At 45.2% G+C, this 13911-nt stretch overlaps 1 protein-coding gene across 4 annotated transcripts; it reads left to right on the plus strand.

Moving 5' to 3' along the window:
• The first annotated feature begins 290 nt into the window (after positions 1-290).
• Positions 291-9208, plus strand: LOC123624566 (zinc finger protein interacting with ribonucleoprotein K-like). Of its 4 annotated transcripts, none has more exons than XM_045532496.1 (4): positions 291-559; positions 1285-1323; positions 3380-3506; positions 5585-9208. In XM_045532496.1, exons 2-4 carry the CDS (start codon positions 1291-1293, stop codon positions 7441-7443), a joined length of 2019 nt encoding a protein of 672 aa, XP_045388452.1. In that variant the 5' UTR covers positions 291-559; positions 1285-1290; the 3' UTR covers positions 7444-9208. The 4 variants fall into 4 exon arrangements, 3 of the variants coding, with proteins under 3 accessions (XP_045388452.1, XP_045388450.1, XP_045388449.1); XM_045532494.1 differs by lacking the exon at positions 291-559 and adding an exon at positions 576-812; XR_006730169.1 differs by lacking the exon at positions 291-559 and having other exon boundaries at positions 819-1323; positions 5585-7663; positions 8365-9208.
• The last annotated feature ends 4703 nt before the right edge of the window (positions 9209-13911 follow it).

The following is a 13911-nucleotide window of genomic DNA, read 5'->3' on the forward strand; positions in this document are numbered from 1 at the left end:
AGGAGCTCCTATGAGCCCCGAGCCGGATGGGGACTGTCTCTGCCGCGTCTCCAGCACACCTGCCGGGACAATCTCAGGACCCGCCCTCAGGGCAGGATGCTTCGCGGAAGGCAGCCCCCACGGCGGCCCCCGGGCCTGGATCCCGCCCCCGAGGCGGCGCGCCCTGCGGAGCTGCCGAAACTGCACTACCCACAACGTCCCGCGCGGAGTGGAAAGGCGCGGAGCCAATGAACGCTCAGAAAAGGATCGTTTCCGTGTTTGGAACACAGCGTGGGAGCGGGACTTCCTGTGTCACTGCCGGGATAGTCATTTTAGCCCCTCTTGGATGGGTCTTTGGCATCCCAGTTTCAGGAGCGCGGAGCTGGGGTCAAGGTGACGAGACTAGGAAAGGCGCGAGGGGAGGGGTCGTCCTCATCGCAGACCGCCAGCTGTGAGGGTCCGCAGCGGTGGCGACGGCCCTGCCCGGGTACCCCTCCCACCGCTGCTCTGGTCGCCGTCGTTCCCGGCCCCTGCTCCGGCCCAGAGTCTGAAGGCGGCCGCGCTCAGGGACCCGGCTCCGGTGAGTGCCACGTCCTGAGGGCCTCGCCGCCCTCACCCCACTCAAGTCATAAAGCCCTGAGTGAGGGGCGCCTGCTTGCGTACCTGAAGCACAGGCCCCTGTGCCCAGGACAGTGAGGCGCTCGAGGGTGGGGTTCTTATTTGTAACAGCCGGTGTGATGAGGTGTGGGACAGTGTGACAAGCAGAGGGACTGGTGCGTGCAGAATCTTGTGTGGGCGATTGAGCCGGGAGCATTCACACCTAGAATGGCAAGGTGGGAATTGTACCTTCATTCTCAGGATGTTGGGAGCCATGGGAGGTTGTGAATAGAAGAGGCCCATGGTCTGAGTTAGACTTGTCAAAGTTTTCCAAAACCCGATCACAATTAGAACAGCCTGGAAAGGGGGTGATAACAGAGGCACAGGAAAGTTGAGACCTTGTGCAACATCCCACAGCAGGTAAGAGTCAGCGCTGAGGAGTGAGACCGAGGGCTAATTGGGGACCTGGAGGAACTGCGCTACCCACAGTGCCCCGCGCCAGAGTGGGAAAGTGCGGAGCCAACGAACGCTCAGAAAAGGATAGGATCGTTCCTGAGTTTGGACCCACAGGGTGAGGGCGGGACTTTAGCTCCTCTTAAGTCATTTCAGGATCACTTAACTCCAGGGCTGGGCAGGCGAACAGTGGGGCCAGAGCCCATGGAGCCCCAGCCATGGTCACCTGCCTCTCACAACCTTCCTTTCCCACAGATTTCCATGACTACAGAAGCACTTATGGACTATACGAAGGTGAGTGGAGGATGCTCCATGCCCTCACTGGTGTGAGCCCACCCTTTGTATCTGGAATTGTGTCCTGGGACTCTTCATCTGCAACTTTCACTCCTTGAGTCTGGGGACCGTGAAGAAACCCCAGACCAAGGGTTGTAAATTCAGGCTGGGGATAATATAAAGTGGTTTCTCTTGGTGACAACCAGTGGAATGAGATGAAAGGTTACTCCAGGCATAGGTTGTAGAATGTGCAGATGCTTGGAGGTGAGGCTGAGCTGACTCAGGGACCACGGTTTTCTTTGTTGCTCATGGGAAATTAGAGCAGGGGGTCGAAGTCAGGCCTGGAATGGCACGGTGAGAAGTTGAATGTCTATTTATCAGGTAGATGAATGAGAGCAATGGGAGGTTTGGATGAGTGAGAGCAATGGGAGGTTTGGAGCAGAAGAGCAAGGTGATCTGACCCTGGTCTTATTAGGCTCCCTGTGACTGTAGCAAGAACAGACTGTGGATGCAAATGGGGTGATAGAAAATTGAGGAAGGAAGATACTGCAGTAGACTAGGTGGATACTGATAGTGACTGACCAGTGTGATGGCCAAAGACATAGGAAATGTGGTTGGGTTCTGGATCAGTTTTAATTAGGGCTGCCTGCATTTTCAGATTTTGAGGGTGAAAGAGAAAGATAGGAGTTGTGTTACTCCTAGGTTTTAGTAGCTGTAAGGGTGAAATATCCATTAACTGGGATGTTAAAGTTGACAGTAGGAGTGATTTTCATTGAGGATATGAGGAAGTTTGTTTTTAGCCATCTTAAGAGTGAGATGTTTCAAAGAGCAATTAGTGGAGGTATCCAGTTGCTAGTTGGCCACACAGGTCTGGAACTCTGGAGAGGGATTGAGGATGGAGACATCCAAAAGGTGGTGGCTGCTGTCTGCCCTGGGGTGTAGCTTGAGTCGCAATTAGGAGGGGAAATCCTGGTCATGATGGTAATGCTATTAGCCGTCCAGGAAAGAGAGGGATTCATGACTGGGTCTCACACTTGGGCATCTGGGTGGAGTTGGTAGGTGTCACAAACACAGGTAAGTGAGTGAAGTGGCTGTGGGAATGGTGTGAGGAAGTGGATCTGGCAGGTGGCCAAGGCTTCCATGGGAATAGTGGATGTAAGTCAGATGCAGAAACATAGGAGTAATTGAGGCAAGATGACACTGTGGCCAATACTAGTGCTTATTCACCAGGCTTTGTACTCACCAGGATGTAGTAATGACCCTTGTTGTGTCTGGGGGATTTAAGTTAGGCTGAGTTTTAGGTGAATTAGTTCGGGGGTATAAGTGGTCATCTGGGGGAATCACTGGGTCTGGAGTGGAGGGCCTCTGGGGCTGGGCATTGAATGATGGTTGAATGCAGAGAGGAAGGCTGTGACTGGTGAGGAGACAAAAAGTACAGCACAACTGGAAGAGGGCCATGGGTGTCTGAGATCCCCAGGTGGTTCTTGAGGTTGAAGCAAGGAACAGAGTCAGGCAGGCAGGACGTCAGAGCAAGATAGGGCAGTCTCTGACAGTAGGTTTAGGTAGCATCAGAGGTTTGGGTAGCACTGGATCCTGTCTCAATTTGCCAGGCACACTGAATGCCTTGTGCTGAGTAACTTGTGGAGAGGCCAGGGAGATGCCCGTGGTGTGGGGCAGTGGATGGAGATGGCTATGGGAGTGAGACACTGTGAGCAATGTGCCCATGGAGTTGGAAGGTTATGGCCCAAGGGTACAGGCATTCAGAAAGTAAGAGTGAAAGATGAGCCCATGTTTGGTTGTTAGGGAGACACAATCTAGGGAACTCTAGGTATAATTACCTGACAAGAAGGGATACAGCCCTGCATATCTCCCTGCCCACCTGTCTGTTGATCCTATGGGAGGAGAGTGATGATGGAACCATGATGAATGAGGGCATATCAGTAGTGCTGGGGCATGGTATCCCCTCAGAGGTGATGGGATGGGGAAGAGAGTGAGTAGGGGGCGGATGTGTGGGTAGATGAACTTAGAATCCTAGGAGAGAAGCTAATCACTGAATGATCTGTCCCCATGATGACAGGGCTGTGTGACCTTTGAAGACGTGGCCATTTACTTCTCCCAGGAGGAGTGGGAGCTCCTTGATGAGACTCAGAGGCTCATGTACCTGGATGTGATGTTGGAGAACTTTGCACTTATAATCTCTCTGGGTAAGGCCCTTACACCAACCCCAGTGGTCCTGGTTTCTGTGTCTCCTCTTTTCCCCCAGAAGCAGCTCTGCCCTGTCCACAGTCTGACCATGGGCTCTGCTGATTTCCCAGTTTCTTGGCATATGTGGTATGGGTGCCAGTGCTGAGCTGTGTGCACTGTCCCAAGTATGCTTCTCCATCAGTGGCCCTAAAACCTGTTGTCCTGAAGTAATCAGGGAAGGATCTGGCTGGCGCGTGTTTTGCAGTCAGCCAAATGTATCTCACATTCCTTGCCCTTTCCTTGGCCAGGTGCATGTGTCCATATCCATGACACCTTTTGCCCGTAGTTCTGCCCCTTTCTTCTAGCTGACATTTCCTTATCGCTGCCTGTGTTGGGAATTGCAGGAATTGTCATGACCGATACTTATGTGGAGTGTGGGCTGTTTTCCCAGACCCTCCTTACAGACTTTATTAATACTAATTTATTTTCCTGTGGTCTGTTGTGTACAGCTCTGGGCCAGTGCTGACGCTTCACCTGTGCTGTCTTTCCTTAGGACTTACGTCATGCAGGTCCCATGTAATTGTAGAACTGGGGGTGTGGGGAGACCCCTCATTGTTTCATAGGATGGACATGGCACTAGGCCTCACAGGAGGCCTGGCCCTAGAGAGTTGCAATGAGCAGGGCATGATATCTGGGCTATTTTCAAGTCATACTAGGAACCTGTCCTGTGTCTCCAGTGTTATAGAGGAAATTCCACTGGACACGCTTCATTCTACCTTTTCTTCCCCAAACTTGACATATTGCTGACTTGTCATTTCATTTGTAATTTCTGGCCCCTGGCTACCCCAACCTTTCTTTTCTCCATGCATAACTTCTTCCTCTCCAAGACCTCTTCTTCAGTGATCTACAACATTGACCCACACTTAATGTGTCATGTGCACATTATCATTAAATAGTTCTGAACACTTGCTACTCAGTTTTAGTTGGATTTTTCCGGGCCTGGACGCAATCAACTTTCTGCACATCATACATGTGTCATTAGCAGACGAGGTCCTGCTAAAAACTGTTTTCAGAAATCAGTGAGTGCCAACGTGGACAGGTTAATGACATTGAAGAACAATCTATTACTTACATTTCCAAGAGAAGAGCATGCCAATCCTGCCTGGCAGAAGTGCAGAAGCCAGCATGAGGGCTAAACATTAGGCCATAGCTTTTATTGGGGGTTTCTATTGGGGGTTAAGGCAGCACAGGTTAAGCACTAGGATTGGTTAGTGTGAATAATTTGGTGGCCTTTGGGGTATAAGTGCTGGCCTTAGCTATCTGGTACCTGGCCCCAGGATGGTTAGGGCAGAGGAATATTTCCTCCTAGACTGTATGAGCCACACAGAAGAAGTGGTTTGGAATGTGGGCTCTGGATTAGTTAGTTTACATATGACCAAGGTGCTCCTGACCAAGCTGTGTCTAAGAATTGACCAAACTCAGGAGTAGTAGTCTCTCCCCAGCTGCAAGGTTTTTTAAGATGTAAAAACATCATAATGTACAGAAAATTTAAGAGAGTGATTAATACACTAGATCTCCTAATGTTTTGACAGGGTAAACAGCTGAGGATTGACTGGTTAGAATAATTTCAGTGTGCTTTGGGAAGGGAGACTGACCTCAGTTGTCCAATACCTGGCCCTGGGATGGTAGGGTAGAGGACTGTACAGCCACAAAACATGGTTTGAAGTACGGGCTCTGGATTGGTTTATTAGCAGATGAATTGTGTGATCCCAGTTGAGCCCTTTGGTACCTTTTAAGATTTGGTCAGGTGCAATAGCTCTCACCTGTAGTCTCAGCTACTCTGGAGGCTGAGGCAGGAGGATCACTTGAGGCCAGGAGTTCAAGGCTACAGTAAGCTATGATTACACCACCGCACTCCAGCCTAAGTGACAGAGTAAGACCCTGTAAAAAGAATTGGTTAGCCCTGAGAAGGGCAGTCTCTGTGGCAAGCAACATTTTTTAAGATATCAAAACATAATATACAAAAAATGTTTAAAACACAGTTAATGTACTCTTGCCATGGTCAGCATGCATTTCATCAGCATTTCTCTTCTTTCAGTTTGTTGGTATGGAATGGAGAATGAAGAGACACCTTCTGCAGAGAGTGTTTCTGTAGAAAAAGTGTCACAGGTCAAGACTCTGAAGGCAGGTCCATCCACCCAGGAAACTCACCCCTGTGAGTTGTGTATCCCAATCCTGAAAGACATTTTGCATCTGGGTGATCTACGTGGGCAGAAACCATACTTCGTGGGGGCGTGTGCAATCCTTCACCAGGACCAGAAGCACCACAGTGCAGAAAATCCATTAAAAAGAGACTTGGATAGGGCCTCCTTTTTGAAGAGCTGCATATTCCATGTGTCAGGGAATCCCTTCCTCTGTAAGAAGATTAGAAAGGACTTCCCAGCCCACTGGGGCCTTCTTGAGCCCCAGGGTATCCCCAAAGGTGAGAAGCTAAATAAAATCAGCAAGTGTGGGGAGGCCTTTCACTGTGGAAAATGTCATTACAAGTCAGGTAAATGCAGAAAAGATTCCAACCATAAACATGTTCAGCACCTAAAAGTCTGCACTAGAAAAAGAGTTTTTGAGTCTAGCAAATGTGGAAAAGCCTTCCAAGACAAATACTCACTTGTTCCCTTCCAAAGAGTCTGCACTGGAGAAAGGCCTTATGAGTGCAATGAATGTGGAAAATCTTTTAGCCAAAAAGCCACCCTTATTATACACCAGAGAGTTCATACTGGAGAAAGGCCATATAAGTGTAACGAATGTGGGAAATCTTTTAGTCAAAGCTCCAACCTTATTGAACACTGCAGAATTCACAGTGGAGAAAGGCCTTATGAGTGTAGAGAATGTGGAAAAGCCTTTGGGTGCAAATCTAATCTTGTTCGGCACCAGAGAACTCACACAGGAGAAAGACCTTATGAGTGTGGTGAATGTGGGAAACTCTTTAGACAAAGCTTCAGCCTTGTTGAACACCAGAGAATTCACACTACAGCAAGGCCTTATGAGTGTGGCCAATGTGAGAAATCCTTTAGTCAAAAAGCCACCCTCATTATACATCAGAGAGTTCACACTGGAGAAAGGCCATATAAGTGTGGAGAATGTGGGAAATCTTTTAGTCAAAGCTCCAACCTCATTGAACACTGCAGAATTCACACTGGAGAAAGACCTTATGCGTGTAGTGAATGTGGGAAATCCTTTAGTCAAAGAGCTACCCTTATTAGACACCACAGAATTCACACTGGAGAAAGGCCTTATGAATGTGGGGAATGTGGGAAATTCTTTAGACAAAACTTTAGCCTCATTGAACACCGTAGAATTCACACTACAGCAAAAAATTATGAGTGTGGCCAATGTGGGAAATCTTTTAGCCAAAGAGCCACCTTTATTAGACACCAGCGAGTTCACACTGGAGAAAGGCCTTATGAGTGTGGGCAATGTGGGAAAGCTTTTGGGTACAAATCTAAACTTGATCGACACCAGAGAACTCACACTGGAGAAAGACCTTATGAGTGTGGTGAATGTGGAAAATTCTTTAGGCAAAGCTACAGCCTAGTTGAACACCAGAGAATTCACACTAGAGCAAGGCCTTATGAATGTAGCCAGTGTGGGAAATCCTTTAGCCGAAGAGCAGCTTTCATCAAACACCAGAGAGTTCATACTGGAGAAAGACCATATAAGTGTGGTGAATGTGGGAAGTCCTTTAGTCGAAGCACCAGCCTTATTCAACACTGCAGGATTCACACTGGAGAAAGGCCATATGAGTGTGGTCAATGTGGGAAATTGTTTAGGCAAAAGTCTGTCCTCATTCAACACCAGGTAGTTCACACTGGAGAAAGGCCCTATGAATGCAGCAAATGTGGGAAATCATTTAGCCAACGCTCCAGCTTCTTTCAACACCAAAAATGTCACAATACATAGAGACCACATGAAGACAGCAAATGTAGAAAATCCTTCAGGCCAAGGGTCAACATTGTTTAGTATCAGGAGACCTATATTTGAGAAAGGCCTTAGAACTACAGGGAATGTGCTGTCTCTTTGTTCAGAGACACTAGGAATCCTTTGTGAAGGAGCCATCTGCCTGAAGTTGAACCTGATACTTGCAAGCATCCAGAAGAGTGAAATTCCCCATGAGTTCCAGGTGTGTGTTAGCCATCCATGAGCTTCTGCTTTGCACATTCTAGACTGCCTGGGTCCCTGGCCAGAGCTTAATCACTGCTGGTTTCTCTGGTAGAAGCCGTCTCCTCTCTTGCACGTTGCATAGTGGGCTTCAGTAAACCTAACATGCCGAGACAAGGCAGGTGTCTGTACTCTCCCCATTTTCTGGAGCAAATTTTGAGTAGCCTGAGCCCTTAGAGTGACTTTATTCCTTTTTCTGAGTATGCCATGGATCTGGCTGTTTTGGCCAAGAGCACTCTGTCTGGGTTCATCCAGAGGCTTGCAGGGAAGGCTGGTCTTCTTGGAAATTCTTGGTCTCGCATGACCCTTCTGGCAATGGTTTCAGGCTCTAAATCACTAACCATTAACTTCCTGTCTAGCACTGTTCTGGGATTTGTGTAGAAATAAAGCCCTTATTGTTCTGTGTACTTTTAATCAGGGGGTTCTGTTCACTATTTTGGGTGGGAGGAATACAGAATTGGGCTCTGTTGGTATGAAAAGTTGAATAGGTTTTATGGGGCCTTTACCTCATATGTCTCAGTATGGACACTATTTTAGCCAAGAGTAGTTCTCATTTCCATTTTCTTTAAATTGCACTGCTACCCAAGACATCCAGTGAAACAATACAGAGCTTTGTGGTCCTAGTTTTCAGGCTCAATGTCTCCATATTTTTTTTCTTTTTAGACCAGAAGTCACCCTGAAGAGGGGTCAGTTGTTATGACTATGTCCTGTGCTTCTTGGAATAGCCTGAATTTGTTCCGTTATGCCCACATGATGTCACATAATGCCCAACACTGTTTAGGGGAAGCTTTCCATCAGGTTCTATGACGAGCCATGTGCCTTGATGTACATAATTCCATAGGTTGGTGTCACTAGTAAAGAGTATGGGATCCAGGTGTGAACTGTAATTGGTATAAAAATACTGAATGTGATTAATAGGGAGCCAGCAGCAAACCAGAAGGAATATGCTTTTTGTAAAAGGAATCTGAAATTCCCATGACTATGGCTTTGAGTAATCACAGTACCTCCAAATCTGTGTACCTCCCATAGTTAAGGCCATTATCAGAGAAAATATTCTTAACATGTTGTAGATTCGCATTGTATTTTTGGGATGTTCACTGGAAGTCCAAATTCTATATAGGCAAAAAGACAAGGAGATAGAATGGAGCTCCTGTAGTGCAATGGTGTGGACTTTATCTGCTGCACTGGTGGAGTTCTGCCCTTTCCCAGGCATGAGGAAGGAGATAGTGGAACCAACATGGGGTTTCTAAAAAGTGGGAGAACCAGAGTTTTTGTTTTCAATCATTTTTTAAAAATTGAGGTGTAATCAACATGCAATAATCTATACATATTTAAGGTGTACAATTTGAAAAGTTTTATCATACACTATAAACCCATGAAACCATCATAATCTCAACAATGAACATATCCATGATTTGTCTTGTGCCATTTTAATGGATTAGTTTGCATTTTTAGAACTTTATATGAATGGAATAATAAAGTATTTACTTTTTTCTCATATTTTTCATGCTGGATAATTATTTTTAGATTAATTAATGTTGTTTATGCAAATTGTTCATTTTATTGCTAAGTAGTATTCTGCTCTATGGCTATGCCATTGTTTGTTTATCCATCATTTATTAATGGGCAGTTGGGTTGTTTCCAATTTGGGGCTGTTACAAATAAAGATAGGCATACAATCCTTCATATGGAATTGTTTTTTGTTTCTCTTTTGTTAGTGCTTTTGTTGTGGTCAATCTTTTTAATTTTGGCTGTATTAATAAGTATGTAATGTCATCTCACTGTGGTTTTAGTTGTGTTTCTCTGATGTTTTATGATGTTGAGCATTTTTTTCACCTGTTTGTCATCTCTGTATCTTCTTTCATAAAATTTCTGTTAATGCTTTTAGTTTATTTTGTAATGGATATTGGCTATTATATATTCTCCTTTTCATTAAAAAATAAGACATATATAACAGACATATGTTGGAATTTTACTCATTCTTCAGTCATGTAAGTGACATCTTTGGTAAATGGAATAATTGGCTTTGAATCCTAGAAGAAGAATTTTTAAACTTTTTTTGTGCTATTCATAGTGTTAACAGCCTGCCCTAGACACTATTTTTTTTTCACTCAACACTATTCTAACAAGGAACACTATATATTTTTAAGTCTAATCTACATTATTAACATATTCTTCATCAGGTTCTTAAGTCTAGCCATTCATTAAACCCTGGTTTTAGTGTTTGCCAATTCCCCTGGTGTAAGTATCCTACTATGGCCAATTCCAAGCCACCAAAATGATGTCATTGAATATGGAGTTAGGAAGAGATGGGCAGTAGCACATCATTACATTCTATTTCCAGCATGCTGATAACAGTATACAGAAATAGTCTCAAGAACATATATGAGAGTAAAACATAGTGAAATAATTAGGAAGTGACAATTTTTGGTATTTATTACCATTGCTTTTACAAATAGCTTTGTTGATGTATAATTGTTTCACAATAAATTCTGCATTTTTAATGTGCACAGTTTGTGCTTTCATACATACTTCTTAAACCCTTGACACCAAAAGTTCCCCCCTACCCTTTTAAATCCAACTCTCATAACACAAAATTGATTCAAGGATATTCTACTCATTTTAGTGGATATTCTCAAATATATGCACAATTGGAAAGGACTGTTATGTAGCCCTGAGAACCCTTCACAATCTTCCATCATTTTGTTCATGTCATGGTTTCTTGTTTCATCTGTCTCCATGCACATTACTGGATAGTTTTACTTATACTCCTAACATCTTGTCATTCAATGCCTAATGGCTTCAGAATGCATTTCCAAAACATAAGTGCTCTTTCATTTTCTAATAACTTTATTAAGCAACATTTGAGGTATCCTAATTTAAGTAGTCAGTGCTCAGTTTTCTCAATTGTCTCAAAAATGTTCTTTAAGGCATCCAATCTAAAATGAATTGTGCAATTTTTAGAAGTTTTGTCTGGTAAATCTACTTACCTATAAGTACCACTTTGGTTTTTTTAATTCCTATTATTTGTTGAAGTTGCTGAATTACTTTTCCATCAGAATTCACCCCATTCTGGATCTGGTTTTTTGCATCTCTCTGAATCTCTTTAACATGTTGACCTTCTCCATATTTCTTGTGTACTGGATACTAAGGAGATGGGTGACATGTCCCGTCCTGGTGGGTCTGTGTATGATAGTGACACATCAGAAAACCATGCTGTGTGACAGTATGTTTTGCTAGCACACCACATCCCAGCCTGGAAACAAAACATTTCAGGTACTACATGTTCCAGGTGTCCCAAATAGAGTGGAAGTGTGTGTTTCTGAGTGTGACAGTTTCAATGTACCATACAGCCTAGGGACAAACACATGTCCCAGGAGCCCTGTATGACTGTGTGTGAGACTGACATGCCTCAACACAGCCTGGACTCACATGTGTATACCACATCCACAACATGAAGCAAGTGTGACAGACACGAGACACACAATTGCCATATGCAAAGCACACTAGGAACCTGTTGGACAAGACAGAGGTTCTGACACATGGCAGTTGTGGCCACGTGAACACCAATACTGCAGAGAGATTTGTGAGACAGATGTGATAGGGACACCCCAGGGCCTGGTATTTGGGTCACATGCACATGTGCTGTATTGCTATTGCCATAGCAAGCTCTGAATACCTAGCCCTCACATGTTCTCATCTGGATAGCCTTCATCTATTTCCACAACATGTACACACAATTGCATAATCACATTGCTTATGACAACGTAGGTACAGCCTGGCTGGAAGCGGACAACCTCCCCATTGTCCTGCAGGTAGGTAATGCACGGATGAAGGTCACAATAGTTGGAGGCTCACTTTGGCACAAACTGGAGGCTTGCATGCAGGATGATTCCATGTGAGCGCATGAAGATGTGGGGCTAGGTGATCAGACGGTGATCAGACAGAGCCCCAGTAGCAGAAACCAGGACTCACAGATGGTTTCCCCAACAGGAGCCTTTTTCTCTCAGTCACAATTACATTATGTCCAGAGGTCATGTCCGCCTTCCCCAAGCCCTGCACAGTTGCTTTATATTGCCATAAACTAAGAATATTCACAAATGGCTTCTGAATTCTGAACAATCAGGAAGGGAGAAAAAATAATTGTTTTATATTTGTTTACAAAGCTATACTTTATCAAATTCCTGTTAAGTTATAGATAGCTCAAGAGAAAATAAAAAGTTTCCTTAAATCTGGAAAACAAGACCAGGTGTGGTGGCTCATGTCTGTAATCCTAGCACTTCAAGAGTTTGGGGAGGGAGGATTGATTGAGCCCAGGAGTTAGAGACCAGCCTGTGCTATAGTGAGACCCCATCTGTACAAGAAATTTAAAAAGAAAAATTAGCCAGGCATGGTGGCACACACCTGTAGTCCCAGCTACTCATGAGGCTGAGGCAGGAGGATCACTTGAGGCCAGGAGCTTGAGGGTGCAGTGAGCTATGATCAGGCCACTGTATTCTAGCCTAGGCAACAGAGAGAGATCTTGCCTCAAAAAAAAATTCCAATAAAAAGTCATAAAAACATTACCCTCATTAGTTCATCCAGTCCCATGTAATTAATTCTTGTTCTGCTTGATCTTGGGATAGCAGTTTCATGAATCTTTCAGTTTCTTCATTAGAGTTCTGAAAATTCTTACCCAATCAGATGGTATGATCTTAAAGTTATCACAAGCCTGTACTTGCTGTACTTTTCAGAGTCTTTTCCATGAATCTCCTTGAAAACAAAGCACTTTAGGATTATAGTTTCTTGCAAATGCTTTCAGGAAAGCACTAAAGTATAACAATTAATTGTCTGGAGATGACAAGTCTTAAATGGGGGCATGTGTGCAAGTCCTTATTTGGGTTTCTAAGGACCACTCCAATGTGGCCTTGAAATTATGCTTGGTAATGTCAGGCAGGGCTAAGGGCATGCAGGCGGCAGGGCAGGCATTAGGAGGTGGTCAAGGGCAGAGGGTCAGGCCCAATAACAACGGAGGAAAGAAACGACAACAGCAGGAACTTGAGGTTAGGAACTTTTCCCAACCTGGAGCATGCACAGAAGCTAAGAGCTGGTGATCAAAAGTGAACTTTCCCTCATTAACACAGTAAAACTCACACCCACCCATGCCATGACAGTTTACAAATGCCATGGCAACCCTGGGAACTTACCCTATCAGGTCAGAAAAGAGGAGGAACCCCAATTCCGAGAACTCACCACCCCTTTCTTCAGAAAAATCGTAAATATTTCACCCCCAGCTTAGCAGTTAGGGAACCTACATAAGAAGGTAAACTTCATTATGTTTGGGGTCTTCTCCACTGGCAGAGGCAGACCCGTTTCTCTTTCTCCAGAATGTACTTTCGCTTTGTACCCTATGCTTTTTAATAAAGGCTACTTGTGTGGAATTGCTCTGTGTCTGTCATCACTCTGTGGCCCCGGCCCTGCTTGCAATTCTTCCAAGCAAGGAGCCAACGGATTAGAACATCTCTCCAAAAACACACACAACCTAACAGAAGAAGCCTATGAAATTAAAGGACTTACCGTACTCACAGGTCCTAAAGAGGTAGGCATGGCACATCACAGAGGAGGCTCAACTAGGCCAGTGGGGAGCTGAGAGTTGTGGACCAGCGGGAAAGTACCTTTATTTGGGGCCAGGGTGGAGTACGCAAGTAAAAAGGTGATAAAGAGATTTTACTGGTGTGTTTTAATGTCACTAGGTCACAGTCAAGGGAGGGCAAGAAGGGGAACTTGGGGCTGATGCCAGCCTTATCACACTGGTGCACCTGGTAGCCTGGTTGGGGTGCTCATAGCCAGTTTGTGGGGATGTTGAGGTACCAAGATAATATGAAGTTTTAAAAATTTACAATAGTGGGTCCACTAGCTCCCTTAAGAGCACCTGAAATAAATTGCAGAAAACACAGCCATGAAATCTGGGTGCGTCCCCTTTAAGCATACACAAGGCCCCGCCTCCTTCTCTGGAGCCTCTGGACGCCGTTTCCCAGCGCCCCTCTGAGAGCCCCGCGCTTGAGTTTGAACGAGAAGAGCATCTAGGCCCTGGCCGGATGCAGGCGAAAACTACACTACCCAGAAGGCAGTGGGACGGCGGTGCTACTGCACCAATGACGGCACAAGAGGGGGCGCGGCTGGCGCTAGCGTTGCCGGGGGCGGGACTTCCGGCGTGTCCGGATGGTTATT

Source organism: Lemur catta, chromosome 19, assembly GCF_020740605.2.
Source record: "Lemur catta isolate mLemCat1 chromosome 19, mLemCat1.pri, whole genome shotgun sequence".
NCBI classification, from domain to species: Eukaryota; Metazoa; Chordata; class Mammalia; order Primates; family Lemuridae; genus Lemur; species Lemur catta.